This window comes from Crotalus tigris, unplaced genomic scaffold (genome assembly GCF_016545835.1).
Source record: "Crotalus tigris isolate CLP2741 ecotype Arizona unplaced genomic scaffold, ASM1654583v1 scf7180000024397.1630199, whole genome shotgun sequence".
Taxonomy (NCBI): domain Eukaryota; kingdom Metazoa; phylum Chordata; class Lepidosauria; order Squamata; family Viperidae; genus Crotalus; species Crotalus tigris.
Genome location: NW_024100565.1, coordinates 524,731 through 537,874, shown reverse-complemented (window position 1 = coordinate 537,874; position 13,144 = coordinate 524,731). Strand labels below are relative to the sequence as shown.

At 38.1% G+C, this 13,144-nt stretch overlaps 1 protein-coding gene across 3 annotated transcripts in view; it reads right to left on the bottom strand.

Moving 5' to 3' along the window:
* Positions 1-1,687: 1,687 nt before the first annotated feature.
* The window catches only part of RANBP17 (RAN binding protein 17), a 207,575-nt gene continuing 196,118 nt past the window's right edge, over positions 1,688-13,144 (bottom strand). For all 3 annotated transcript variants that reach the window (XM_039329446.1, XM_039329448.1, XM_039329447.1), the window contains 3 exons: positions 10,708-10,806; positions 6,624-6,751; positions 1,688-2,410 (listed from right to left, as the gene is read on the bottom strand). In XM_039329446.1, coding sequence (XP_039185380.1) covers positions 2,314-2,410; positions 6,624-6,751; positions 10,708-10,806 — 324 coding nt within the window. In that variant the 3' untranslated portion in view covers positions 1,688-2,313. The remainder of the gene's footprint in view (positions 2,411-6,623; positions 6,752-10,707; positions 10,807-13,144) is intronic.

The following is a 13,144-nucleotide window of genomic DNA, read 5'->3' as shown; positions in this document are numbered from 1 at the left end:
ACAAACAATTAAACAATCAATTAAATGCAGCAAAGCCTGAAACTAGCACAGGAAAAACTAGAGCTGCTATAGAGAGCGAACAAGTTAAAAGAGAGCAAAACAGCCCAAATGCCAGGCAACTGAAAGGCCTGAGAATAAACCTCCCTTGCCTGTAACAGATCCATAATCTCTGGGCACTCTATATTACAAATTTGATCAGTAAAATAACATTCCTTTTAGACAGCTCTCTTATAAAAAACTGGCTGTCAGTTACCAAATTATAGAAGCAAATGAACAGATTTCACATACAACTTATTAGTTTTCTGATTATCAGACCTGTACGCATTCACTGTATCCACGAGTTAACCCAAATCTTGCTTGGCTCTTCTTGCAGGGTAGACCAGAAATAGGCCACTTCTGGTTTCTAGTCCATACTGTCAACTCTGCTCAGTGCTTGTTGAAAGCCCAATAGTGCTTAAGATTTTTGACTGCATCAATTGCCTTGCTGGATAAACAAAGCAACAGCTCACTTGCTCCCTCCCAACCTCCCAGATTCTTTCAGGAGGGAGGCAAGAAGACCTAATTAATGTAGCCCTAATTATATATGTACACAGAAATAAATGTAATTTATTGCCAAAGAAGAAAAGCAAAATTTTGGAATGACACTTGATGTCTAAGTCAAAATCAGGGCTGTTTTAAAATGACTATGCTGGCCTGTGATAACAATGTTAGTCTTGCATAGCCTAAGATCAGAAAGAAAAATTGGCCTGATTTACAGATTCTGACTTTCAGCTACTAAGCTTAAATCTCAATGTTTTTTGTGGAATATGAAACCATGCCGTTTTGCAGATTGTAGTACTTCTAAAGCACAAATCAGTGGAATTGAAAGGAACATTTCTTAAAATGCAAAGTGGTGCCCAAGATCTAAAATAAGATATAAAAAGGCCACTTTCTTAAAATGCAAAGTTATGCTACATGCAAATTCATCAAATCCAGACACTCTAACAATGTGAGGGGATGTTTTCATAAGAATTGCTTACTTAAGGCTAACTTCTCAGGTGAAAAGAAAAATGGCCCTCTCAAGGAACATGTGTGATCTCCTGGAAATAAAAAAAAAAATCCCAGAATGAATTACAGGAAGGCAATTCATCTTTTATACAAGAACCTGTAGAAAGGCAGAAGTTCTACTTACATGGAGTAAAACAGGCTACCTGCGGTAGCAATTTAATTAAATGACTGAAAGGAAGTTGCATTGTTTGCCACATAACGTACAGCTTATTACTGTGTCAGTCCATAAATCGTTTCTCTTGTTTTCCAAGCTATGCTTTGCTACTGATGTGAGTAGGCGCTATAAAACGCTATACAAGAATAGTGTTAATCCAGTTTTTGAGATTAAACAATTGATGCCAACCCTTTTTTTGCCATCACACTTCCATGCCATTTGGGCATTTCATCAGTAATTAATACTACAGCTCTTGAATTATGAGATATGAGTTGTTCTACTTGTGTTTGGTTAACCTCCCTAAGATAGGGCTTGACATACAAAAATACATATTCTGGCACACAAATGAAATATTTTAGTGGGGGAAAGAGTGTTACGAGTTTATTGGGTGGCTGTTTATAGTAGCAAATGATTTACAGCCTGTTCATACAATGTTTTACCATTTAAAACACATACGATATTTTTCCTAGAATGAAACACCTGAGATGCATGTGTGTGAAACAACATTTTATTAATATTCTACTAAAGCATGTATTCCCATTTGTAAGTTTTATAAAGTACCAATTTCAGCACTTTCATTTTTATTTAGGTCAAGAAATGTTCTTTCTGTTAATATTTTTCTTATTGACAGTGTATTTACGATTAACTTTTTTTTTTTAAAAAGGGAGGTACACCTAGCCATTTAGTTGCAAAATTATGCTTTCAGTCATTCTGAAGACTTGAATAAAAATATGAGAGAAATGGATGATATTATCACTGCCCTTAAAAGGAATTTTGAGAAACTGCATTAATTGAATTTTGGAACTGAAAATCTCAACAGCTGCCATTTCAAAGGGGGAGAAATACATATATTATTTTGTTCTTTGGTTAACTTCTGTTTCTGTACCATGTAGAGTTGGAAGTCTGGATAAGGAAATGCAACATTGTTCTTTATGTCACATTTGTTTTTAGATTGTTCCCAGTGTTACAAATCCTTACATTTATGCCCAAGATATAAAAAGGCAGTTTTTTAAAAATATTTTCTATGAAAATCAAAATCTATCCAGCAATATAGAACAGTGCCCAACTTCAATGTTTGTTCATTATTATTTAAACACATTTCCAGCTTTGTATCAGCTCATCATTTCTGTACTGCTTGATTCTGATACACCCTCACAACGCAAGGTTTCAGCCACGTCTCTGCGGAAGATGGACATATTCTGTGTGAACCTGTAACCAAAGAGATTATAAACAGGTAAAATATCTTACCAGTTAAATCAGTGGTTCTCAACCTGTGGGTCGGGATCCCATTTGGGGTCGAATGACCATTTCACGGGGGTCGCCAAACAACGCAGTCCGCCATTTTTTCCCCCTTTTCCTTAGCTGTGCTACTCCCTTTTATTCTATTGGCTTTTGAAAGCCAATAGAATAGACTCTCTTGAATAGAGTCTAATTCTATTGGCTTTCAAAAGCCAATAGGAATTGTCCAGCCTGTCTCTGCCCTGCTGAGCCCGCCAAAAGTCCCATTCTGCAAACGGTGCTGCAAGTTGTCTGCAGCGAAGGCGAGCTGTCTGGAAGTTTCCACCCCTCCCTGCTGGGCAACTACTAAAAATGTAAGTAAAAGAGGGCCAGGGGTGGGAGGTCGGCGGGCGCAGGGAGGGTTGCTGGGCGCGTGGGGCCCAGCGGTGCCTTACCTCCCCTGGGCTGGGCCAGCTGGTGGCCCAGCCAGTGGTCGGCCTGCGCCATCTCTGCGGCTTGCCAGCTACGCCTCAGCTGGCACAGGGGGCGGCACCTCGCATGCGCGGCGCTCTCGGGCAGGGAAAGTCCTCGACTTACAACCAGTTGGGTAGTCCTCGACTTACAACTGGTTGGGCAGTCCTTGACTTATGACCCGTTGGGGGTCGCGGCATTAAAAAGGTTGAGAACCACTGAGTTAAATCATTTAGAATAATAATACAATCTGATACCTCAAACAAAAAGTGATAGAATTCTTAAAAACAAAAATACAGATGTCTTTTTGGCATCTATTATAAAATGATCAGAAATTACCAGTTACTGGCACGGGTATACCATATTTTTATACCAGCCAAACTCATCTCAATTGTTTCCTGAAACACCTTTAGCATCGTGGTTTGAGTTACAGTTTTTGTTTTAATAGTGTTTTAAGAATGGAAAATATGTGTTAAAGCACAACATAAAACGGAATTTTCTGATGAGCCAATAAGGGTAAAATATTTTCTTTCTGTTCCTCAGACCATTTCTATTTCAGGATCTAAAAGACTGAGAGAACTGAAAAGGGTTATGAGAGAATGTGCTTTCTTGGGCGTACGCTTATCTTTGCTGACACCTAGATTCAAATTAAACTGATTCAATTGAATTCATATGATTGCTCCTTATGTATTCAATACATTTTCTCTCCATAACTAAAAACTAGACTTTGGTGCCATCAACTCTCTGTTACACTGTGGGAAACATATTTTCAACTGTTTAATGTTAGTGTAGCTTTCTAGGCAATATCTGCACCACTTCAAACCATCTAGTAGGGCTGTATTACTATTATTATTATCCTTCTCATCTTTCCTATTACCTACTTCCTTAGCTTATGACTATAACTTTGTTGTTTTTATATCATGATTTATGTTGATTGCTTTTATTAATATCCTATTATGATTTATGTTGGCTATTTAGTATCCTAAGACTATCACTGAGTGTTGTGTCTTATGATTTATAATAATTGTATTTTATGATAATGATCATGATTTATCACTTGTTGCTTTTATGTACGCTGAGAGCTTATGCACTAGAGACAAATTCCTTGTGTGTCCAATCACACTTGGGCAAATAAGAATTCTATTCTATTCTGTTCTTCTCTACTCTATTCTATTCTAGGTGTGGACACCCAGGTGGTCTCCAGATGTTTTGAGCTACAACCTTCAGATGTTTGAGGTACCATGGTCAATGGTCAAAGATTATTCAACTGTTCTTCTGGATTGGGGGAAATTAACTTCGAAAGAGAATAAAATATTTTATCAAAGTAACATTGCTTGTCAAAAAAAGAGCTACTTCCGGATGATCACTCATCTTATAAGCGACTTCTTATATTACCTGCTGAGTGCCAATGCGGTTAATCTTTTCGATGTTATCACTTGCATTAAAATATTATGAGAACAGCAAAAATAAGCCATATCACTTCTGGGAAGTTGCTTTACAGAAAAGTGTTGAAGACATTCACAATAATAATATATAAGTACTATGAAAAAATGAGAAATCACATGGGGATTACTTTTTTTTAATGTAATGTTTTTCCCACATCCATGTCCGGTAGAATAAAAAGAGATGTCCATATTCTGAATCAAGTCTCTAGGTAAAGTGACTGGACCAATGAAATGAGATACTGATAGCGATCTTATAGGTGGATGAATACTGGAATTGGGAAACCCACTTATTTTAAATAGTTGCATTCCTTTAGAAAGGAAAGTTATATAGTTTGGGGGTGGTCCTGGAGGATCTAGGCCAGGGGTAGGCAACCTCGGCTCTTTTATGACTCATGGACTTCAACTCCCAGAATTCCTAAGTCAGCATGTCCATGAATCATAAAAGAGCCGAGGTTGCCTACCCCTGGTCTAGGCCATGGATAGGCAACCTTGGCTTTTATGACTCATGGATTTCAACTCCCAGAATTCCTGAGCCAGCATGGCTGGCTCAGGAATTCTAGGAGTTGAGGTCCACAAGTCATATAAGAGCCAAGGTTGCCTACCTCTGGTCTAGGCTAACTTGCCACATGCCAATTCACTGTGGGACAATTCAACATTGTATTAATCATTTCATTCAGTTACTTTTATTATTGGTGACCATGTTTTCAGCGAAATTATTGTAACTCTTGTATTTGTGGATTGACTTCATTATTATTGGCCATAGTTCTGCTGAAATTAATTTAAGTTTTGTATTTGTTGAAATGTCCTGTGATGAATTGTGCCACAGCAAGTTGTCCGTGGTGAGTTGTCTGTGGCAAGTTGTCATATTCTGTCTCCTGGAGTGTTATAGAAGATCTTGGTGACCTTAAGGCAGGAATACCTACTTCCAGATTTGGCTAGTATATCAACTATTATCTTCCGTGGATAGGGACTGCTTATCTGCCTTACTGAGGTTTATGTACTAGTAACCTCATGCTACTGTATATTGATCTATATGGGATTAACCTTTGAGTTTCATTCAGAAGATGAAGCTGATCTAGGTGTCTGACTATGCCCATGTACTTCCATACTGAAGCACCTTCAATGACTGCCAATGATTTACTTAGGCAAGCCATGGCTTTGTTTTTAATATATAAGGCTTCAGAGAACACCTGCCTCATTTCTTTCACTATCACAGACCTGGTCAATCAGCAGACTCTGCTACATTTTCTCAGAATGTCAACTTGCAATTACTTGGAAGGCAAATCTTGCTGGTAGTAGTGCCAGTTCTCTGGAATATAGCCCCCCCCACATGTTGAGGAGCCTACATTCTTTTAAGTACAGGTAGTCCTTGAGTTGCAATTGTTCGAAGTTATGACAGACCCCTTAAAAGCTACTTATTATCCGATTTTATAGTTACAATGGCCACAGCCCCTCGTGGTCACGGGATTGCTGACCTTTATGGCTCTTTTCAGCGTCCTGAGTCACGTGACCATGTTTTTGTGGGGTTTTTTTGCCAGTTTCGGGGTTTACTTTTGGCTTCCGGCAAAACCTGCCCACTAGGTAAATGGATTTACTTAATGACTGATGCATTTGCTTAATGACTGCCACAAAATAATGCTGAAAAAAATCGAGTCTAGTCATAGGACGACTTACAACTGCAATAATTTACAATTGTAATTATGGGCTCAATTCCATTTGTAAGTTGAGGAGCACTTGTAGGTGCTGAAGACCTTTCCCCCTTCCTGAATTCATTTATATTGTTTCACAAGTATTTTAGGAATGATAAAGATCTATTCAATAGGCTTTAAAATGCCATTTTTAGAAACAGCAGTATAGAAATATATATCCTCTTGAGGAAATATTTCCCAGTTGTCCACGAAGCTCACGGGAATGGCTTCAGGCAGCCCTTTCTCAGGCTAACCAGCATCACAGCATTTCTTCTGTGGAAGAAAGTAGCTGAAATCCCCCCCCGCCCCCAAACCGCAAGACAGTGCCTTAAGCCAGTGTTTCCCAAACTTGACAATTTTAAGGCATGAGGACTTCAACTCCCAGAATTGCTGGCTGTGGAATTCTGGGAGTTGAAGTCCATATGCCTTAAAATTGTCAAGTTTGGGAAACACTGCCTTAAGCTTTCCAAGAAAATGAAGAATATAAATGCAATAAATAATAAAATATACCTGAATTCACGCATGTTGTATAACCCCCCAAATGAAAGTTAATGCATGTTAAATTTTATCATTTCACCTTTAGATATTTATTTGGCTTACCTGTCTCTGTTTTTTACCAGCAGGTTTTGCTCGACTCCTTCCATTAGGTTTCTAAAGCACTGATGAAGGAACTCTTGCTTTTCAGAAGGCTGGCTGTTTATCAAACTTGCCCTTAATTCACTGAAGTACTGACAAGACAATGGGCAAAATAATACAATAAAAATGACTGAATTTAGAGGATCAGTGATTGTCAAACTCTGACTACAAAGCAGCTCAGTTTGGGGAGAATGATTGCCTAATTTCCGCTGCCTTTCAAGATGATACTGTTCTATGGCGGGAAGATGTCTCAAGATGATTTAATCCAGCTTCCAGCGCTGGGACATTCACACAGATATTTTTCACCTATTAAGCCACATTAAAACAACAGCTTGAGAAAATATGTAAGTCCTTTGTATCCCAGTGCCAACAGGGCAAAAAGGACAAGATTAATGGAGCACAGTCCAGAAAGTGCTAGTTGCATTTAAGTCATACAAAAATCAAAAGACACCAAGTCAGAGCCAGAATTTTAAAAGATGGTTTATATTACACATTAAATAATAGGAATAGCCGGAGCATTCTTTTTATTTGATACCGTATGTATTTATATCTAAGCACATATAAGATCTACTCATTCCTCATGTGCAGTAGCTTGAGTTAAGAGAGAATGGCCCAACAGCAGATTCAGAACCTGAATCTCCTCTGTCCTAACCCAACAATAAAACCACTACAGCAGGGGTGCCTAACTCCAGGGCCAAGGCCCGGTACCGGGTTAATGAACCCGCCCCGGGTCTGCAGAACTGGAAAGGTTGAGGACTACTGTACTACAAAGGAAATTTTAGCACTTCTATAATTTCATTGTATCCCCTGGCATTAATGACTTCTTGTAATAGTATTAAGTTTTAAAAAAGAGCAATGATTTACTAATACGAATCCAGAAATAGTATCCTAAAATATTTCTAGATTAGAAATTTTGAAAATTAATACATGTGGTGTAATAGCAATAACAACTCTAAAAACCAAGGACATCGTCAACATGGTGTCCTCCAGTTGAACATAAATTTCCATAACCTAAAGTCAGCAATGTAAATGGAAAAGTTCATTACACAATCTATTGCAGTTCCCCCATATCACTGCACATTTTCCAGAAGGAAATCAAGCAATGTACTTCCACAAAAATGCCACTGGCTTGAGAAAGACATAGCATCTAATTTTGCAATGAAACTGAAATAAATTGGCTCCAATTACCATACGGCTGACTTTTTAAGGAATCGTAGCAGTGAATGTTACAAGCACAAAGCATATTTGTTGCTGGTTGTCACCTATATCTTCAATAAATAGATTTTATAAAATCTTCCAGCCCCACACTGCATTCTTAAACCAGGCAAGCTCAGAATCTGCTCAGGATTTGTAGATAAATAATGCCATGCAGATACATTTTACAACGAACCAGTTCCATGATCATTAGAATGCAATGTTGTTCCAGAAGAAGGAAAATTATGCTAGTCTCATATTTCTTACTCTTCATGATTGCACAGCTATATTTCCTTGTGAAATATTTAATTCCTTCTTACACTAAAGCTGCTAAAATCAAAAACACATAATTAATATAGAGCCGGGCTAATATTTAATACTATAAATCAGAGACATTGGCTAAGCAAAAGTGTTGCCAAGAACAAGATTGGGAATGCATAAGACTACTTATTTCCACCTTTTATAATGATGCAGTGACTCAGGGCAGATAGAAAATGATTAGTTTTCCTCCCAAAGTAGGAAATATTGCTTCCATCTGTAAAGGATAATATTGTGATGTCATAAACTTTTTCTAAACACTGAATTTGCCCTTATTCCCTCTCAATCATTTTAAAAGAACTGCTTCTCGTATGGAGCTTGGATTTAAATCACAATAATACACCAAGAAGATGAATGACAGTGCTATTGGATATGGTTAAAATTGGATCCTTCAGCACAGGTGAATGATGAGACGGCGCTTCTATACTTGATATATTTTCTTCTTCTATTAGTTTCCTACCAGAGCTGGGATTTCAGTTTGAATTTTAATGTATGCGGCTGCCGCTAATCTTAGTGTCTTATTTTTTCCCAGCACCATCTTATTGTATAGACAATTCATTCTCCAAAGCAGTAATGCACTGCCACTTGTGACTGCCCAGGAGATAAATAGATTTGGAATAAAGTCAGAACTTGCATTGAAGTATGGAGAACACTCTAGGTCAATATCATCAGAAACAATCCCTTAGCATCCACTGCAAGCTTGTACATGTGCAGAATAGCTGATATTGTATTGTACTGTACTGTACTGAAAGAAACAGCTTTCTTTCTGGTATCCAACTTCAGCTTGAAGTCCAGACACCAAATGCAACCCTTGCAAACCTCAAATGATATGAAAAATGCTGGAGTCATCAAGACAGAATATCAATGACTGAAAAAAACCAAAGGTTTTAATAGTAACTTGGAAACTTCAGAATTTTTGTTGGGAACTGTTTTCTTTGAGAGACTCAGGGTGCAGGGATTTAATTGAATATAGGAGAGCATGATGAAACATTTTGAAAAACACTCATTATATAGGAGGGTCTAAACCAGTGATGGCGAACCTTTTAGAGACCGAGTGCCCAAAAACTGGCCCCACCCCCACTCCACCCACTGCCCCGCCCCCACCCTGCTCACCCGCCCACAGGGCCACTCACTGCCTTCAGGGCCTGCCACAGATCACCCAGACAGCCCAGCAGTGCCATGGTGGCCACGCCCTCTGCCCACGCCCCGCAGCATCAACTGCGTGATGGGGCATGAGGGCAGAGTCTTGTCTACACTGCCTGGCTGCCATGTCCTTGGCTGTGCTACTCCGCATAGGCCACGCTCAGGAGCGACTCTCCTCCAGGGGAACTGCTGGTGAGGAGGGGGTCATGGGGGAGGCAAGGCTGGGGCAACAGCGCATGTGCCCACAGAGAGGGCTCTGAGTGCCACCTCTGGCACCCGTGCCATAGGTTCGCCACCACTGTCTAAACTATCCCCAGGACAGTAACAAAATGAACTCTATCACAGGTTTGAGACAAATACATACCCAACATCAAAACAAGTTTATGCGTACATTAAGTATACAGTGAGCCAGCTTGTTCCATAAAGATAAAGGAAAGGACACTTATTTGCAAGGTAGAAGAGTAAATGAGGAGGCTCCTCTGAGTATGTGAGATCATTTCCAATCTTACGGAACTACTCAATAATCAATATGAAACATTTAAAAGAAAATATTATGCAATACTGATCAACTATGGCCGGGATCACAATTCCATAATACTATATGAAAGTATGGGCTGATAGCCAAGTTGCTACTTTAGAGGATGATATCAAATTACAAATGATAATTTCTTAAGAAAAACATGCTTTCAATCCTGAAGATCAAACTTTCCAGCCAGGTCATAATAAATTCAAATTGCTGCTAACCAATCATCTATATAGTTCCTCTTTTAATTCTTGCTTATCACAAGTCATTGATTTGTATTATTGGATTTTTCTTCTATCACTGCGGAAGAAAAAGACTATTCTGAGATGCAACATACAACATCTCAGCTTTAGGAGTTCTCAATGGAATTGTCAATTACCCTCTTTTATTCTACATAATAACAGGCACTAGATTGAAGCAATCTGAGTTAGATCCTATTTGACTTCCATTCAAATTTAGGACTGAAGTTTTCCAATGGATTATCTATTACTGGAGATGAACGAGGGTGTGCACTCTACCAGCAGCTGTTAATATAATGGAAATGTTGGTGAGCTATCACAATAATAATAGAAATAACAACTACAAAATACAGACAATGTCTTCTTGCTATGTTCTGTATGTGCAGAAATAAACCAAGTGTCATGATGCTCATCTTAGACAAATCATGTATATTTATCTCATATTTAAGGAAACCAATTGATTCAACAGCTTTTACAATCAGAACAGGGCAACATGAGTTCAAGTTTATACTCTTTGAACATTTCCATTCAAATTCCTTTAAAAGGGGATGCAGAATTCAGTTTCTTTTAGCAGAATCCAGTGCTAAGTCCACAAACAGACATGTGCCATTTATAGCTATGGGATACTTACTTTTCCATTGAGGAGTATGAGACCCAAGAGTGGTCTTGATACAGACCACTGATTTCTACAATCCTCAAAAATTATAGTATTCATAAGGATAGACATCATCTGGAAGAAAGAAAATATTTTCTTCAGAAAAAAATATGTGCTGAAATATTTAATAAGCTCATTATACATCTCTGACTACAGTTCTGGAATTTTTATTTAGGATGAGGCTTAAAAAAACAGACAGCAAAGCTCTTCTGGAATATACAAAATATTAAAGAGAGAATTCATAGACAAGGATTTGTAAAAAAATGATTATTCTTAAATCAGTCAGTAATCAATTTCTGTTACCCTTCAGATAAATATTGCACAGCCTATTAAGGAATACCTGATCAATTCTGGTCAGGAGGTAGCTAAAGATTTTGAAGATACTTTTATCATTCTCCATAATTTGTTCTGAAATCTTAAATGCCTGCCTTTGAAACAGTTCAGAATAAACAAGAAAAAAGCCCGAATGCTCACAATGACAGCACAGTATCCTTAGCACAAACAGCAGATAATGCTTAATCTGGTTTAAAGTATTACACTTATAAAATCTGTCCATTAAGCTGTAACATACTACTGTTATAAATAAAGCATCCAACCCAATATCAAACAGAAAGAAAATGTGGAAAAACCTTAAATTATTTTTCCAAGGCCAAGAAGTAACAGTGAACTGAGTCCCTAGAGAACTAACCACACACTGCAAGCCAGACTGTAATAACTGCCCAAGAATAAGTCAAACAACATGTTTCACTAAATGAAAAGAGATATTCGGAGCCCTGCAAATCACTCAGAACAAGGAAATTATCAAAGATTACTTGAAACTTCAGCACAAAAAGTACACTGTAGAATAAAATCAAGGCTTCACTTTATTGCTGCTGGAACATGTGGAGAGCGAGCCATAATCCAAGCCTACAGCTTTTATATATAAAAAAATGACACAATGGATCATGTATGCAGTATGCTAAAATGCCTTCTCTATATACATGCCCCATATTAAAATAATTTTTAAAATCTGCCTATGGGGAAATAAAGACATTTGTACATTATTTTGATATCATATTTTCTAATACTATAAACTCAGATAAAAAAACCAAAGAATATACTTCTTGTTGCTTTTATATTGTATATGGATCTCTGCCATTCCATCTATTAATTCATTCGTTGTGGTGATTACCTGAAAAAAAAAATTGGGAACATCTCTGACTAATTCTTCTTGTAAAACCACAATACCTTTAAATAGGATAGTTCTCCCCAGCAATAATTTGTTAAAATCAGCTCTTTACTTGGGGACATAGGCTTAACAGTCTCAGATTTTGGCTACAAATAGGACATCTTTGGCTTGTTGAACTTCAACAACTTGCTTAGGACATTGTGGCAAAAGCCTTGTAGATTGTAGATACTGGGGAAAGTAATTCCATTTTAGCTGAGGTGGAAAGTCTGAAAACTGAGACGATGCTGTGGCGTGGAGGCGGGGGGAGAGAAAATGATGAATTATTTTCCAGTAAGCTACTTCCTGAAGGAGGCAGCTGGTAGACCAGCTCCAGAAATCCATTGCTTTAGCTAGCCACTAATCAAGGTTCCTTTCCACTTGCTATAAACATTTTCAGCCAGCCCAGGTTACAAACTACTCCTAACCTGAGCCAGGAGAAACAAAACTAACCTGCAGACCTTTGTCTGCCACATATTCTTTTTAAATTCCACACAAATGCACATCACAAAGCCTTGAATCATCACAATTTATATGGCGCCCTGCTCCCAGCAGAACCAATGAAACTGGAAATAGTGAGGGACACGTTGGAATCCTAATGCTTGTATGAGGAGAAAGAAAGAAAGAAAGAAAGAAAGGAAGGAAGGAAGGAAGGAAGGAAGGAAGGGGAAGAAAGAAAGAAAGAAAGAAAGAAAGAAGAGAGAAAGAAAGGAGAGAGAGAGAGAAAGAAAGAAAAAAAAGAAGAGAGAGAGAGAGAGAGAGAGAGAGAGAGAGAGAGAGAGAGAGAGAGAGAGAGAGAGAGAGAAAGAAAAAAATTTAAGAACACAAACTATATAAACCCCCTGGGATTTACTGGGGAAAAATTACCTTGGCCTCTTTATTTTAGTTTCAATGGAACAAAGCTAATTCCATTGAAACCTGAAGATTTCCAGATGAAGATTTAAGATTTTTTTCTTCCATGATTCCAATTTACCCTTCTAGTTGAAGTGCCATATAATGAGATGGTATTTTCCTCTCCAATGGTGGACCACTGATGACTTTGAAGACTTCTTCCAAATGTATGAAACTACAGATGGGTGGAAGCTGTTTGCTCATGCAAATCAGAACCACAAGTCTTCAAAGACCTACCTGAGAAAAGGAAAGTTCCTGGTGCTTACTTTTCAGCACAAATGGGAGGGTTTAAGAATTCAACAATTGGAGATTGTGCTT